The 15,837-nt window shown below is 38.7% G+C and overlaps 1 protein-coding gene across 13 annotated transcripts in view; it reads right to left on the reverse strand.

The window, feature by feature from the left end:
- USP54 (ubiquitin specific peptidase 54) overlaps positions 1–15,837 on the reverse strand; it is a 92,369-nt gene that overhangs the window by 26,444 nt on the left and 50,088 nt on the right. For 12 of the 13 annotated variants that reach the window (XM_071564042.1, XM_071564044.1, XM_071564036.1 and 9 more), the window contains 7 exons: positions 10,605–10,739; positions 9,375–9,488; positions 9,138–9,220; positions 6,734–6,839; positions 3,636–3,782; positions 2,172–2,321; positions 746–914 (listed from right to left, as the gene is read on the reverse strand). In XM_071564042.1, coding sequence (XP_071420143.1) covers positions 746–914; positions 2,172–2,321; positions 3,636–3,782; positions 6,734–6,839; positions 9,138–9,220; positions 9,375–9,488; positions 10,605–10,739 — 904 coding nt within the window. Of the gene's footprint in view, positions 1–745; positions 915–2,171; positions 2,322–3,635; positions 3,783–6,733; positions 6,840–9,137; positions 9,221–9,374; positions 9,489–10,604; positions 10,740–15,837 lie in introns of those variants that run through there. The other variant, XM_071564048.1, reaches the window with a different exon arrangement.

Here is a 15,837-nt window from a genome sequence, read left to right on the forward strand (position 1 = left end):
GACTACCATTGGTATCTTGAGCAGAACAAGTTCTAACCTCTGAAGCTACAGATCTATAGCAGAGGAACGTTCTTGACACAAAACAGAGAAATTAAGTTGTAAACATGACCTATGGACGTGTTTGCCAATCCCTCCCCCTTCAGTTTCCCCAAATCAGTTCATACTTCTTAAGCTGCTTTACCTGAATAAAAACCAAACCAAACTATATACTGAAGATAAGCTACAGTGATTCCAGCTCTCTATTTTTAATAAAATGGTATTTCTTCCCCTTCCAACATCCCTACACCATCCTAGAAAAGGACTCACTTATGACATTACCTTAGTATTTCTTTTCCTTAACTTCCCTCAAGAGTTTAATTCTGCAGCTTTCTTTAATTTTTTGTGTTCCTGCATCTCTGTTCTTAGTCTCTCCCTGCTAAAACTGCTGATGAATTTATGAATTCAGTCATTGAAGTCACCAGTTATTGTTCCTCTCTACATCCACACCAGGTCCTTCACTTTCCGCCCCCCACTCCAGTTTCTTTCTCCAAACTATTTTGGAAAAGATTACTATTCAAGCAAGCAGTGGAGTCTTGGATCAAGAGAGAAGTTTGAAGATGGAACACTGGAAATCCTCTTCAGAATTTCTGACCATCTCTGGCAAGCAATAAGGACCCCTGCTAACAATAACACTCAAAAGAAGAGACACTTTTCAAACACAGCATTACAGCAAACAGATACAAGGCACATAGTCCAGACGGCTTACCCGAGTCTTCACTGTCATAGCAAGTCCTGCTGTATTGCTGCAAATCCACCTGGGGGGGCAAGTCTTGTGTTGACACTGGAGTTCCTCTTGGATCTGCATAGAGCAGCAGCAAAGGCTGATAGTGACCCTTAATGCACTTTGTCACAACATCTTTCCATTTTGGACCAATCTGAATTGACGACAACAACGAAAAAGGAAAAAAAAAACCAAGAAAGGTTTTGTGTCATAATTTTTCTGTAATAAGTTCTCTTTTTCTCCCTCGTAATTCTTTCAGAGTTTGATTGCCTACTGACATTCTTTAACTCCTTCTATAGCCAGCATTGACCTGGACTCACCAAGAAAGCTCTTGAACCAAACTAACTCAAATCAAGAAATCTTAGGTCTAAACAAATTACAATTCCTGCTAAAAATACAACTACAAAAATAATCCTTCTCTTTCAAATTCTTTTTCATAAAAAATCTTCATCTTTTGAGTTTTAACTTTCCATGAAAGAAAAGAAAAAGAATTTGTTAACAAACTAACAATAAAAGACAGCAGGACAGTAAATTCAAGTCAAAGCTAAATACTCCACTGTATGAATATTTCTGCTGTTACAGAACCTCTGCAAGCATTGACAGTATTTCATACAGTTACAGTAATCTCAAACATTTTCCCCATGTACTAATACAGGTTTCACCTGAAACACTGAATATTTCTTTCAACAAATTTGCTCCATACATGTGTATTCTAGTAAAGCACTGCAGTACCTATCCCTGGCAAGGTTTTCCTGCAGAGAAGTGTGACTGAACAAATGCATTAGAGTTTTTTCCCTTTGAGACTGTGCTTGGCATGACTACAGAAGAAAATTTTCCTCTCTCATCTTTGTGATTCCATGACTAGAGGGGAAAAAGGAGAGTGGTGTGGAATATGCCAGACAAACTAATGAGCTACAATAAGACCATGTCAACATCCCAGCACTGGAATCTGTGATGTCAAGGGCCTCATCTTTGGTGAAAAGGTTAAAAAAAAAGCACTAACAGAAGGAGCAGAAAATGTGTCATTGGCAGCAAGCACTAGGGCAGACTGGCACGTAGATGCTACAGCAAAGAGTCCAACAGCAGGCACTAAACAGTTATACTGCTTGTCAGCAAGGGAAAGAATGTGTGTCAGCTGCGTGCGCAAGCAAACGGCAGGTTTTCAAACAACAGCATAAAAACAAGACTGGCAGCCAACAGAACAGAACGAAGAATAGGGCTGCTGAGATTTCTGGTGTGTTTTTTTGGAGAATACTTCACCTTGCTGAGAAAAAAGGAACAACAAGTTTATGGATCCTGAACGGAAAACCAGAGAAAAAAATTCTCAAAATCTAAAGAAAACAGTATGGATCTACATGCAGGTAGCCAACAAATTCCTAACAGATTATATTTTCCAAACATTTTTTCTCACCTCTTTGACATGAGCATCATCAAAGTACATCCACTTGCGGATTTTAGTTTGGAAGAAGAAGGTTGAATAGTGTTTTCCATAGTAACAGATCATTCCCACCAAATATAGCTCTGAGTGTTTTGCTCTGTCATCAGTTACTCTGAAGAAGAGCTTCAATAACAGAGGTAAGAAAAATGAAAGAAGAAATTAATAAAATGCCCAGAAATTTTACATACTGCTTTATGTTCAAACACTTTAAAGTACTAGAGAGGTATCAGGCTTTTACTTCAAAAGACAGAGAAAACAAGGCAATAAAGAAGTAATCAAGCAATATTCAAGCAAACACAGAGACACAGACCAGAAACAGACTCCGACCAACTTACCAGACGCTCACAAATTAAGATTTTGAGTCTGTGGCTGTACTTAAAGACATTTAGAACAACTATATAAGACCTTTTTCAGGATTTGAAGTGTAGTTCTATTTCAAAAATTTGTATTCTCTGTGTCATACTTGCCAATTATATCAGATACTGTTCAAAACATTCATTCCTCTTTGTAGAAACAAAGCCGTTTGGACAGTAAACAGCTGGCATTTATTCTGACTTTAGCAAGGAACAATTTATGACAACACCACATAAAAGATGAACTGAAGACATTGATAGGTCAAAAGAATTCAGCACATAGAAAAAATCTTTTCTATTTAATTGAATTTTATTAATTTTAAAATGCACAGGTCTCATTTTTTAGTGCATTACTTCTTTATTATATGGGGAGCACTCTGTTTCATAACCACATTTCCATCAGTTCACAGTGATTTTGGTACACTGTGCACTGGTCAATGCATTTTTTTTAATATATGTGTGTATGTGTACATATTATTTTATGTACTATCTCAATGCTACAATAAGATACAGCTACAATTTGGTATACCCATAATTTAGCTCTAAAGCACCAACTAATGCAGAATTAAGTGAAACCTTCAGGGGACAAACCTCTAGATCCTATTTAGTTCAGTCTGTCACTCAATCACACAGTGCCAGCCACCATCTCTGAGAGACTGCTCAGTTACAAATAACTCTTAAGTGTTATGACCATACATTTCAATGAAAAGAGGAGCTAAAGCTAAAAAAAAAAAAAACAAACCCGAACATTCCCAACTACATTTTGCCTTTAAAAGAACTGGCAAAAAACTTCTCTTCTTCCAAATGAAAGACCACATACGTATTTTTCATAGAAATAGCACAACCTCAAACCAAAACTTCCTTTTACTTCAAAATATTTTTTACATTTTCAGATACTTCAGAAACTGTAGAATATACAGTTCACAGGTTTTTCAGGCATTCGCAGAAAGGTCAGATCCTCTATTGCTATATATATGGACACTGAGAAGGTAAAGATGGAGACGGTTTTTCTCAATTTGCTACTACAAACTACCATGAGAAAGACTGTCTTTGTAGGTAGCACCAAAAATACAAAACAACTCACATCTCCCAGTTTAAGGCAAGTTCCCAGACTGTGAATCACATCCTCAGCCAGATCAGAGTGGTCTGAATCCCAAACCAAACCGATGGTGATGATCTGTGGAGAGTTCATCAGCACACGACGAATACGGATCTTCTCCCCACAGTTACTCTGCGGATATAAATGACACAAAACATTGAATTTAATCCTTATCTTATTACAGTGTTAGGGCAAGGCACTAAAAAGTGTGAGTTTCAGAAGTACAGCTTCCAAAGAGGTGGTGGTGAAACACAGCGGATATAAATGCTCAGTGTCAAGGTACAGGCTACCCATGTCAGAGATGAGCTGTGCTATCGAGGCTTTCTGGCACTCACAAGCTTTAGAGTGAACACTGCTGGTTCTTCCTCATACTGCTGACAGGGACTAAAACATACAGCACAAAAATAAGCTTATTTTAAAAATGATAAGCAAGCATACATGAAAGATCCCAGTAACATTCTTAGGAACTGGAGGGAAAGCTCACTTTCTTTCAACCAGAATCTCAGACTGAAAATTGCATTTACAGAGACCCATACTTTATATGGCAGTGTCAGAAAAACTGTCAAGGTGCTGCTTTGCTGTTAAAATGGAGTGGTACTATAGGGTGCCTCAAGCATTCCATCCTAGACAGGATAATTAGGTCAATACTGACATAAATATGAGAAGAGCAGTGGGAAGATGAAGAGGTGCTTCACTAACCCATACGAGTTCCACAATTCTTATTTCCTGTTTTCTCTTCCCATTTTTTACTTTTTAAATAACTAGGAGTGTTTATTGACTGCCCAGTCTCCCCTTACTCCTAACCAGTGCTAACTTTTTTTTTTCCCTTTGGTGGGACTGGGAGGGGGACAGAGGTGGGACATGATGAAAACTACGACAAAGTCCATGTGCAACATTCACTTTTCCACTGAGGCAGGTGACAAAGGTACCTCTGCAAGATTCCAGGGGGAAAAAAAATTCATAGCAAGAATAGTCCCTCTTGTCTACAGAGACCAAATTCACAATTGGATATAATAATTTCTAACACTATAACGAGGGAAGAGTTCACAAAACATCTCTTCCCCACAGTAATCTAGAAAATTAACCAGAATTTCAGTCCCCATTATCAATGGGAGAGAAAAATAAAAAATTTAAAAAAACAGCAAGAAACTGTAGAAGGCTTAAATGTAGATAAGCTGACTTTATTCACACATATTTAAGCAAGGGTCATTCAAAGTACAAGCAATCCTGTGAATTACCTCACAACAAATCTTATTCTCAAACTGTCTTCTTTGCTCCAGCCAGCTAACACCAACACTTTCAGCATGACATGAGAACATGGATGGCATCCTGACAAAAACCTTCCCTTGCATGACTTTCAGGCCACCCTTAGCTAAGGCTCAACAGAAAAATTTCCTGAGTGTTAAATGAAAGCAGCAGCAAATACTGGAAAGCAATTTTATCCAATTGATTATTTCACAGTTTGCCCTGAACAATAATGTATTTCTATTAAATTTCCCATGCTTTGGTAATGAAATAGCTGGACTAATATGAATCTTTTAAATGACAATACAATATCTTAATTTCTTTTACTTGGATACATGAACCAGTATTTGCCAATAGTCATAAAAAAAAAGTTTCAATGAAGACTAAAAGTGAAGGTTTCAGAGTTATAAATTGTGAGGGGGGGAAGGTATAAAATGGAAATACCTAACACTGCCCCCAAGGAACAGGCAGACAAGCCATTCCTGTTAGAGCCTGTCTTGCTTCACTGCCAACAGTAGCATCACGTGAAGCATCAATTATGCAGTTGTTTCCTGTCCTACCTATTGATCAATATGGAAACAAGTTTGATGATAACTCCTTTTTGCATACTTATCTGGAGTCCTGGATCTGAACATATTCAAATCAAAAGGCAGAACAAGATATCTAACTCCTGCTTTAGAAATCTAGTTCTTATGATATATATATAAAAATCAAGCATTTTATATGAGAAATTTTTATTTTTTTAACTCACACACAGTTCAGCTGAATTTGGTCAGACTTTTACTGCATTAGTAGGATGAACATTTTCCAGCATAGCAGCCTGTGACTGTCAGCTGGACGCAGGCAGTAATTGTTTGCAAGTGGTTAAACATCCCCCATCACTCATGACAACTACAGCCTACACTTTCTGGTCAGTATCTCCTGCACTGGATACCAAACCTCACTCAGAAAAACAAACCAATACTCGCCCAAATTTTTTGTGAGAAGTCCTGCCTTTGGAGCAGCTCTTGCAGATACACAGTCTAGCCTGCAAGCCCTTCACTGTCAGGATATTCTCTAGCAGTGGGAAGTAGAAGCCCTTTTCTCTTTCCCTCCGACCAACATTTTGCCCGAATGCTGCAGGTACAGCAGTTTGGTCAGCAGTTCAATTTATTTCAACTGAAAGGTAGTAAAGAAGGTGAATGGAAGCTCATCTAGTCAAAAAATCCCTATGTCTTCTACACAAGATTACAGTGACTGGTACAGAAGTTCTGCTGTCTGTGCCCTAGCATGGTACTACTGAAAAGATTTTGCAAGAAATAAGTCCTTTTCTCACGGTATTATTTATAGATGAAGTGCACTGTCCTCAACAGACATAATCACTGGAGAAACTGGATGAACTGTGGGAACATTGTCCTAAAAAGCCTAGTAACCAAAATCACTGCCAACACACAGACATCTCCTGTACAAGATACGGCCTCCAAATCCTTTGTCATTGCCTTTACTTGAGGTAAGATCCAAGATCACAGGATGAAAACTGCATGACTGCACCTTCATATAATGCTAGTCTTGGAGGCCTCAGCAACTTCTGGCAGCAACACAGGCTTGCACAGGAATGAATTGCATGGCCACTCCCCAGGAGCAATGTTGGCATTTCCAAATTACTCTCCCTCATCATGTTTTCTCGTGGTTTCTAACTCTGAGAAACATTCATTTTTGGTTTCCATCCAAACACTACGTCCTGTTCTCAATACTTATGTTTAGTCAAAGAAGCACCCATCCTCACTAATTTTTCTCTTCCTTCATTGAGTAACTGTGAGATACTGAACTCAAACCCAAAGAAAAGGGGGGATGCTCACGGGACAGTTCCGCAGGTCTCCCATGGTGCTGGCATTCTGCAGCAGCTCTCCAAACATATCTGGGGTTGGTTTCTCTCGCCTCTCCAGCATACAAATAGCTTGATTGCTTCAGTACAGAGAAAGCATGGAAAACAAAATTTAATAATAAAATAAAAACACAAATCTACATTAAGCCAGTATATGTTTCATTTAAATTTTGCTAAAAGAACCTTAAGATACTAACACTTTCTATATTTAAAACTGTAGTACAGAAAAAAAAATACCATTAAGTGTGAGTTACAACATCTTCCATGATAATGCTGCATAAAGAAAACACGTAAAACTCAAAACAGAAACAGACTGTTGTTTGGCTTAAAATTTACATCTTAAAAGCAAACTTTAGCGTTTTGATAAGGACTTGATTTCAAAATGAAATATTTGCTTCAAAATGCTTCCCTTCAATAACCACAATCCTAGTAAAATAAAAGCAAATCACAATACTGCAAACAAAAAATAGCACAGTACCCAATTTATTTTACTGTCCAAGTTTAAAGAAAGATGGTAATATGTACACAATACTAATTCTCAATGCATGTTCAACCTCAAAATGCTTTCAGAGGTAAATAAATATACTACTATGTATGTATGGCTTTTAAAATAATGCATGTCAAGTTTCATTGTAATATCTCATATAAAATCCTGAATACCATTTACATAATTCTTTTCCCACTTTCTAATAAATAATATTCTGATATAAAATGTCTACTGGAACTTCATGGAAAACTACAGCTCCATGGAACAGCAGACAGTAGCCACAAGGGGGAATGCTTTACAGTATTCCTGGTATGCTGGTAAACTGGTAGCTTTTAAGAGACCTGCATGAGAAGAACAACTAGCAGTTTTCATGACAATCTTTTCAGGCTCTGTAACTCCAGGTCTCACGTGCCAGACAAGAAATAAAGTTCTAATCCAAGTAAAAATTTCAAGCAAAGAGCAAATAACAGACTTCCGCCTCAATCATATTTAAGCAACTTTTAACTGAGCAGCCACCGATTAAAAGAAGACTTCTCTCCTCTGGCATGAATTCAAACAATCTGCTATAGAGCCAGAGGTTCTGTGCACCATCTCCATTAACAGAAGGTCATGGTGACCAGGGCAGTTCCCCAGTAACTAGAAAAAGTAAGAGCAATATATCCATCCACAGAAGAGGATTGGAGGAACTACAGGCTGGTCAGTCTTGCTCCACCACCTGGGGCGATGACAGACCACATCAACCCCCTGGAAACGGACTTCAAGGATATGTAGGACAAGAAGTTGAGTCAGAGCAGCCAGCACAGATTTCCAAGGGCAAACTGTGTCTGACCTACTTGATTATCTTCTGTCATATGATGGGCTGTGTTGAGGAGGCAAGAGCAGTTAATATCATTTGGTCTCTAGCAAGGTTACAAGTCACCTACAACGTTCTTGAGGCCAGACTGGGAGGTGTTGACTGCACAAGTAGAATACAATGCAGAGAAAAACCCAGCGGGACCATCAGGCTCAGAGGATCAAAACAAACGTTCCTCAGGGGCTGAAGCTATTTGACACTTTCATTGACAGCTTGGATGTTGAATGGAAAAACATCCACACCAAGTCTACAGACAACACTAAACTGGGATGAAGAAGTCAATATGCAAACAGGGAATGCTGCCATCCAGAAGGAGCTTGACGGGTTTGAGGAAAGGGGTGACAGGAACCCCATGAAATTCAGTAAACAGTCCTGCACCTTGGACAGAGCACACTCAGTGCAGCAGTACCAGCTGAGGAGCAACACCACAGAAAACTGCAGACAAGCTGAATGGAAATGAGATTCTTCACAGAGGCAAACAGAGAAAGGACAAGAAGTAGAAGATGCAGGAAAGAAAATTCTCACCAGATGTGCAGAAAGAAAAGCAACACCCTCAGTTGTTAAGAACTGCAACAGGCAGTCCAGAGAAGTGGTGAAATTTTTGTCTTTCAAAACTCAACTGCACAAAACCCCAAGCAACCTGACGTAGCTTTGAAGTCAGCCCTGCTTTGAACAGGAGGATGGAGTAGATGTCCGAAGGTCCTGTTCAACATAGTTTTTTTTTCATTTCCTTACTGTCTTCTTGTATCACCTGCTCACACATTAAAGTCTTTCAAAAGGTACAAGTCCTTCCCACTACAGTTACCAAGATTCAGAATCATAAACAAGCAGACACACTGATCCATGCCTAAATTGCTATCTTCTGCTTCACTAAATCCTCATGTTCTTTATCACAGCTATCAAAGCTCCACCAGCTTTGAACAAACCATGTTCCAGACATTTAATCTTGTGATTACAAAGGTCAAACTGCAATACCAGTATGGATAAAAGAGAAAAAAAGAAAGAAAAAAAAAGTTCCTTGTGAAAAACTCAACTCACCAGAGTGAGGTTGTGGAAATATAGTGTACCATCTGGATGAAAGGTAACGGGTCAGAGGTGGCACCACAACTGGTACAAACACACTAAAGAGAGAAAAAATACACTGGTAAGATTAAACAGGTAAATCCACAGCAATACTTCTGCTTGTGTACCTTTTTATTAGGGTAATGTTTGATTTAGGAATGAAAATAGGAAACTTGAGAACTGGCAATTAGTGTTAAGCTCTTATCACCTCACCTGTTCAAATAAAGTCATTGCAAACTTCTGGTGGGAAACACAATGTGGTGCAGTGCAAATGTCTTCCTTTGTCTCATCTGCAATGTGGAAGTGAATTCGCATTAACAGGTTTTCCTAGTCAAAGAAGAAAAGGCAAAAAAAGCATTAGATAATTCCAAATGCGGACTAAAGCTAAGATATAAATTACAAAAGCATATCAGATGCAATAATTTGTGCTATTTACAGAGACAGAAGGCTCCAGCAAATTTGTGAAAGCTGCTTCAAAAACAAAGTTGGTATTTCTTTAACGTAACAGAAAACAGCCTCCACTTCTGATCTGAAATGCTACATCAGGTTTATTTTATTTACTAGGATGGCTGAAGATTCTGCTGATGATTTTTCTGTCCAATTCTCAAGCATCAATGGATTTGACCAAATGTAATAGGCAGAGTAGCTCTGCAGTTCTAAAATCACTGGATTCACACTAACGTTTTCTCATCAATATAAAGTAACTCAAATCAACTTCTACATTCCACAAGGGCTTTGAAATATGGCACATAATCTACATTCTATCAAAAAGTGGGAGCACTAATAAATGAAGAGGCAAACTAAATTCTGTATGAAACAAAAGCACTGAACATTTTCTAGATGTTATTTCAAACAACTCCATCTATTTTAAAGTTCCCAGGGGTTCTTCTCTCAAGACCTTCTCTCCTCCCACTGTTGCCAGTCTGTGGTACCATAAGTCTACTGACACATCTTCCAGCAGCACAGTTTCCACTATTACTATTGACTGCCTGGATGGTTTACAGGCCTGCAGTAAACAGGTCAAGATTAATTACTAGGGAAAACAGCTCTGATCTTGTACAATTTCCCTGAACAATTTACTGTGAAAACATGATTTCAGAATAACTGGCAAACAAAACGTCCTTCCACCCTTTTGAGGTGATCTTAAAACTAGAATCCCAGATCCTTCTGGCGGTGCAATTTCTTTTACAATTCATATCTAAGACACACGGGAGAGTACAAGCAAAAGTAACTGTAAAAATGGTTAACACTGGTATTTCCAAATCATTAACTTAGGAATCTCTCTGTGGACTTTTTCAGGCTTTTTTCATTGCAAAGTGTTGCAATTTGGGAAAAGAAGGAATGGAGGGGAAAAATAATAAAAGGGATTAAAAAAAGAAGGGCAAGATTGTGTAGCTGGGGGCCACATCTATACCTGACAAACCATGTTTCAGTCATACTCACAAAACATTCAGCAGCATCATCCATGATGCCCAGCTGGAAGCGCTGCTCATCTTGAAATGTCTTTGCAAGGGCCGTGCGCAGGGCATCAGAGGGCAGCACCTTCTCACTGCTACACTGAAACTGGTTGAAGATGCCCTAGGAAAAAAGAAAAAAAAAAGATGGTTAAGTTACTATATTTTCAAAATACAACTCCAGTTATCTGAAAACAAGCAGCAAACATTTAACTAGCTTTGATCAAGCAACACACAGATACTTGTATTGTATGTGGACTACAAGAGAAAATCCTAGAAGCTCCTCCTTTGAAATCATATGCACCTTTGTGTATTTTTTCCTTTCCTTTCACATATTCAAGGGAGGTAGGGAGCTTAGGAGTAAGTTTCCCTCATTGTCAATCCTCCTTGGATCTTCTTCCAAATCTGATTCCTGAAGCAAATACAATGAACACCAAACTTCCTCACTTATATTCCTGTTTCTCCTTTTCCAGTTAACTTTCTCGCTTCCAGCTCAGTAACTTTTTTCTTACACATGACACCTTCTTTTCTCTTTTAAGCAACTCTTTCCAAACACCTTAGCCCTGGGACAGCAACAACTTGCTACTTGCACACTTTAAGGAATTTACCTTCCATAAGTCCTAGTGGGTAAGAATTAGATGATTTCTGTGTCAGCATGCTGGAGGGAAAAGGCACAAAGCAAAGAGGAATAGCAGTTCCTATGCATAGCCAGCTCTTCACTTGCTGCCACAAACCTGCATTTTCATAACTTACTCATACATCACCTGGGTAACCATTTGCAAGGATGAGAAGTTCTATAGAGATATATTATTGTCTAAAGTGTGGATTATATGCAATGAAAGTTCAGTACATATTCCCGTATTATTAAAAACCCACTTATTTTGTGTGGGTGAAATATCCAAAACACCTTCTGAACAGTTATTTAACTTTCACTGTGCTCTTCCTACAAAAACAGGAACAGAATTCTGTATACAAGATCCTTAGTTTCAGTAAAAAACTTCTACTCTTATTTTCATATAGGGCCAATGTCTCCATCACCACTGTGCTCCACTTTCTACCTCATTTCATATGACAAGCATCATCAGTGTCAATCTCGAAATGCTGCTCATCCTTGCCTATAAAGCTTTTCTCACAATTCCTCTGAAGATTGTGGAAAACTCAATTCTTACTGCAAGAAGGGAAAAAAGGATCACCTTTGCTTGTGCACAACTTGGCTTTTCTGCTTTCTAAACTTAGTAAAACAAAGAGAAAACCAAACTGGTTTGTCTGTTTGGTTTTCTTTCAAATCTATACTAATCTGCAGTGATTCATGATTAATCTATCACTTCCTCCTTCAACTACAGAAAGCTTCTCCCCACCATACTCAGGATCTCTATTATTTGAAATTAATCTAAATCTTTTTCTCCTCTAACTATTTTCACTTGTTTCTTATCAGGAAATGAGACAGGAAACTGGGAAAAGGTTTGCCAAATGATACAATTTTGTCTGCTTTGGTAGTCCTCATGGTGCTCACTGACAGGTGAGGGCTCACTGGGCTGAAGCCACAGCTCTTCTAACACTGCCCTTATTAGAGTATCAAATAATCACGAGGAAGAGGAATCGAAGAGAAGGATGTGAGGCAGTAAGTCTCGTATTTCACGAATTGCAGACAATACCTCTCCTCAGTTACCTTTTATGTATATGAAAACTGAAAGAATGACTAAGTCTCTGCACTTAAACTCAATCACCATTTCTGTCACTCTGATAACCAAGCAAGTTTCATGTTTCATTAGTGAATTTTCTCATTTCACTGAACCTCAGAAAAAAAAAGGCAGTGAGACATAACTCCATCCTGCTTCAGCACTTTCCATTAAATAATTTATGAGCACTTGAAAATATTCACGACTGTGCTTTGGAAATGTGTTTACTGTGGTTATTGTCAATCGCACTTCATGGATCTGGAAACTCAGACACTTGCCTAGTGACTGGTCTGCAGCCTCACTGCTGGGAACTGATGGATGGGACCTGGGACCTGGTTTGCTTCAATGAAAGCCCTGAAATGGCTCTGCACTCCTGGGGGGGTGAGAAACAATGCAACCTCTAATAAAAGTAAAAGGAGAAGCAAGTAAACCGAAACTCTCTTTTAAACTTCATCTTCAAAGAAACAGTACACCTATCACAGAACAAAAAATAATTCAGTAATGTCAAGGAATTCTGTGAAGAATGCAAAAATCAGGAAGTAGAAGATCCTAGTTGTATCTGGAAGAATGCTTCCTCAAATTTGTAATGACATTGCACAAAATGGTAAAGTTTTATTTAAATTACAAGAAAAAAAAGTCTTAAAACCAGTAAGTAATTGTGCATTTTAATCTAATAAAGATCAAATCTTATCATGTCATTGCATAGTGCAGTTTAGAGCATGATGGAACACACTGCTGCTCATAGAAGTCCCTAAACCAGCTCAAAAGGAGTCAAAAGCACAAACACAGGGGAGTTTGGTTTTCCTTGGGTTGTTTTTTTTTTAGGGAGGGGGGGATGGGGTTGTTTCTCTTTTATTTTTCAAGACAGGTTCTTTGCTCCCCTTCAGAACAGGTCTTTCTTGTCTCTCAGCCTTAGATGGACAGGTGTGGCATCTCCTGCAGTTTCATCACTTTAAATTATCTCAGATCTCTCTCTGCAATTTAAGGTCTTGCCTGTGGGTGATACTGTTAATCACTAAAACACTTGTTCCATATACAGGTATGAAAAAAGCTAGCTGGGTGCAGACTAGGAAAGCACTGCTGACTGTGCCCCACAAGTTCTCATGACAACTTTCCTCCAAGTGCTTCTGGAACATAATGAGAACTTCAATTATGAAACATTCAAAATTCATTCTCTTTAGAAAACTTCATCAGCTGAAACTGAAGATGGTGAATATCCATCCTATCAGTGCATTCAGTTCACTGATGACCTCTCTCAATGTCTACATCCAACACAAATGAGCACATCCCTATCGGTGGTAACAGCGTGAGCGGACACTGCTAAAAGCTTCATCTAACCGGCTGTCAGCAAATAAACTCAAGGATGCCAAACAAAAAAGAGAATTAGCTCAACATAACATTTGAGAAATTACTAATATTGTATTAATAGCAGTACTTTGATTTCTACACTGGGCACATGCTCTTGGCATGCTGGTAAGTCTACAAGCCAGGACAGCAAACAGTATGAGCAAGGGATTTTTCAGACAGGAAGTCTACCTTCTTGTTGCACTGCATTCCTGAGGCATATATAAAAAAGAAGCCCATCTCCCTCCACATCCTCTTCCCTACTGATCTCCAGAGCTCAGAGAAGGGTAGCAGAGACAATAAAATTAAGAAGTGCAAGCATGCCTGAAGACCTGAAGTCCATCTAGTTGCACACAGTCCTTCCCCAAATACTAAATCAAGATCAACTACAATTACATAGTTGATCGTTTGCCAGCTTGCTGACAAAAGCATCCAAACTCAGAAATTCCCCAAGCATGCCAGGAAATCTATTGTAGGGCCTCCCTTGGCTTTTTACCGTTCAGAAAGCTTTTTCCTAGTTTTTTACCTGCAAGATTCATGTCCTTCTTTCTACTACTATACAGCAGGGCCTCTGATGTACATCAGAGCAAAGCCTGGCACAGTCAGTGGGGTCCAAAATAATGTCCTCTCCTTTGGGAAGTGTGGGGATCAACACACACTTTCTAAGTTTACATTGATCAGATATGAAATAAAGAAAAACAACCTAAGGTTTGAGACAAGGAAAATTTATCAGGTATCTCTACAAGCGAAAGCTTTGAAGGTATTTCAGAATGCTAAAATTCACACGCATGATCATAAACCAAGTTGTTCTTCACCTGCTTTAGAGAAAAAAAGATAGCAAGTATTCTTTGAAGTAATTCATGAGATTGACACGAGTTCTTGGGAGTTCTTTTCAAATTTTAAAGATTTGAAATTTGCAGTATCTGTGAATCCCCCCATAGTTTAGAAGATCTGCTCCCAATTATCTTTAACAGTGTTTGGAATCGATTTCCCCCCTAGGAAAGAAGTTTCCATTTACTTGAAGTAAACTGACATCTTCAGTGTGTAACTAACCATACCAATGAAACAAATAAAACTAGATATACTTGCACATGTGACTTTTTAATCAAGCATGCAGTAGGCTGACATAAGAATAAATTGATAGCTGAAGACAACAGGCTACAGCTACAGAATCAGATCAGTGTTCACACACTGTAAATTTGAGTTGTGTCCTTGGTAGTTTTCTGAGAACTAATTATTCCCTTCCAGAATTATGCAGAAGTTTCTGCTGGATGGGGATATCACTGCAGCTCTAGTGTTGTCTTATTTCTTTCAACAAAACAAAACATGTTCCCACAAAACGCTTTAGTATTTCTTACATTAATAGTTTCTGCCTTTTAGCAAAATCTACAAATATTAACATGGCCAATGCTCATCCTTCTCTCACTGCTCAACATGTCAATATTATTCTTCCTGTCACTCAGTTGTTTATTGGTTTTGGTTTGTGGGGGTTTTGTTTGCATTACTTTTTGCAAACTTTCTCTCCATTTCAATAGCATGCCTTTTCACTCCACTCAATTCAGTGGGCCTTTTCTCTTGCTTACAGCACCTACTTTCTCATTCAGCATGTAACACACTCCTGATGAAGACTCTTAGTCAGTACCCACAATCTGTTTCAATAAAAATTCCGGTTGCTAAAAATCCCTTTTCTCCCATCCACACTCATCAGCCTCCCCCCACAGCATTTCCACTAGCTCACATTTCTGCCCCATATTGCCTCAAGTTATATTCAAGGTTGCAACAAATTCTTGCTCTGTTTGGGTTTGTGTCTTTGGATCTCCTCCTAAACCTCCAAGTCTGATAACAATCAGCTTAGACTGCCATTTATTTATTTCTTTTAGAGTCTCTTCCATTTGTACTCACAGTATATCCTGAACACGAACATCAGGCCCCAGTACAGACTGCCAAGTCAGGTGCCCCTGGCTACTGCCAGAATCAAATAGAAGAACACTTGCTGTGAGTGTTGTTTGGGAGGGTGGCAGGAAAAGAAAGCCAAACCACAGACAGTGCACATCTACTAGGTAACAATTTATTAACTGCTTGATCAAGATCAAAAGAGACAATTGTTATTTGGAAGCTTCAATTACCAGTTTATTAACTCAGGAAACTGTACTTGCTGCTAGTTTATTTGGCAGGCAGTTAACTGCAAGTGCCAACTGA

Source organism: Pithys albifrons, chromosome 9, assembly GCF_047495875.1.
Source record: "Pithys albifrons albifrons isolate INPA30051 chromosome 9, PitAlb_v1, whole genome shotgun sequence".
Classification (NCBI taxonomy): Eukaryota; Metazoa; Chordata; class Aves; order Passeriformes; family Thamnophilidae; genus Pithys; species Pithys albifrons.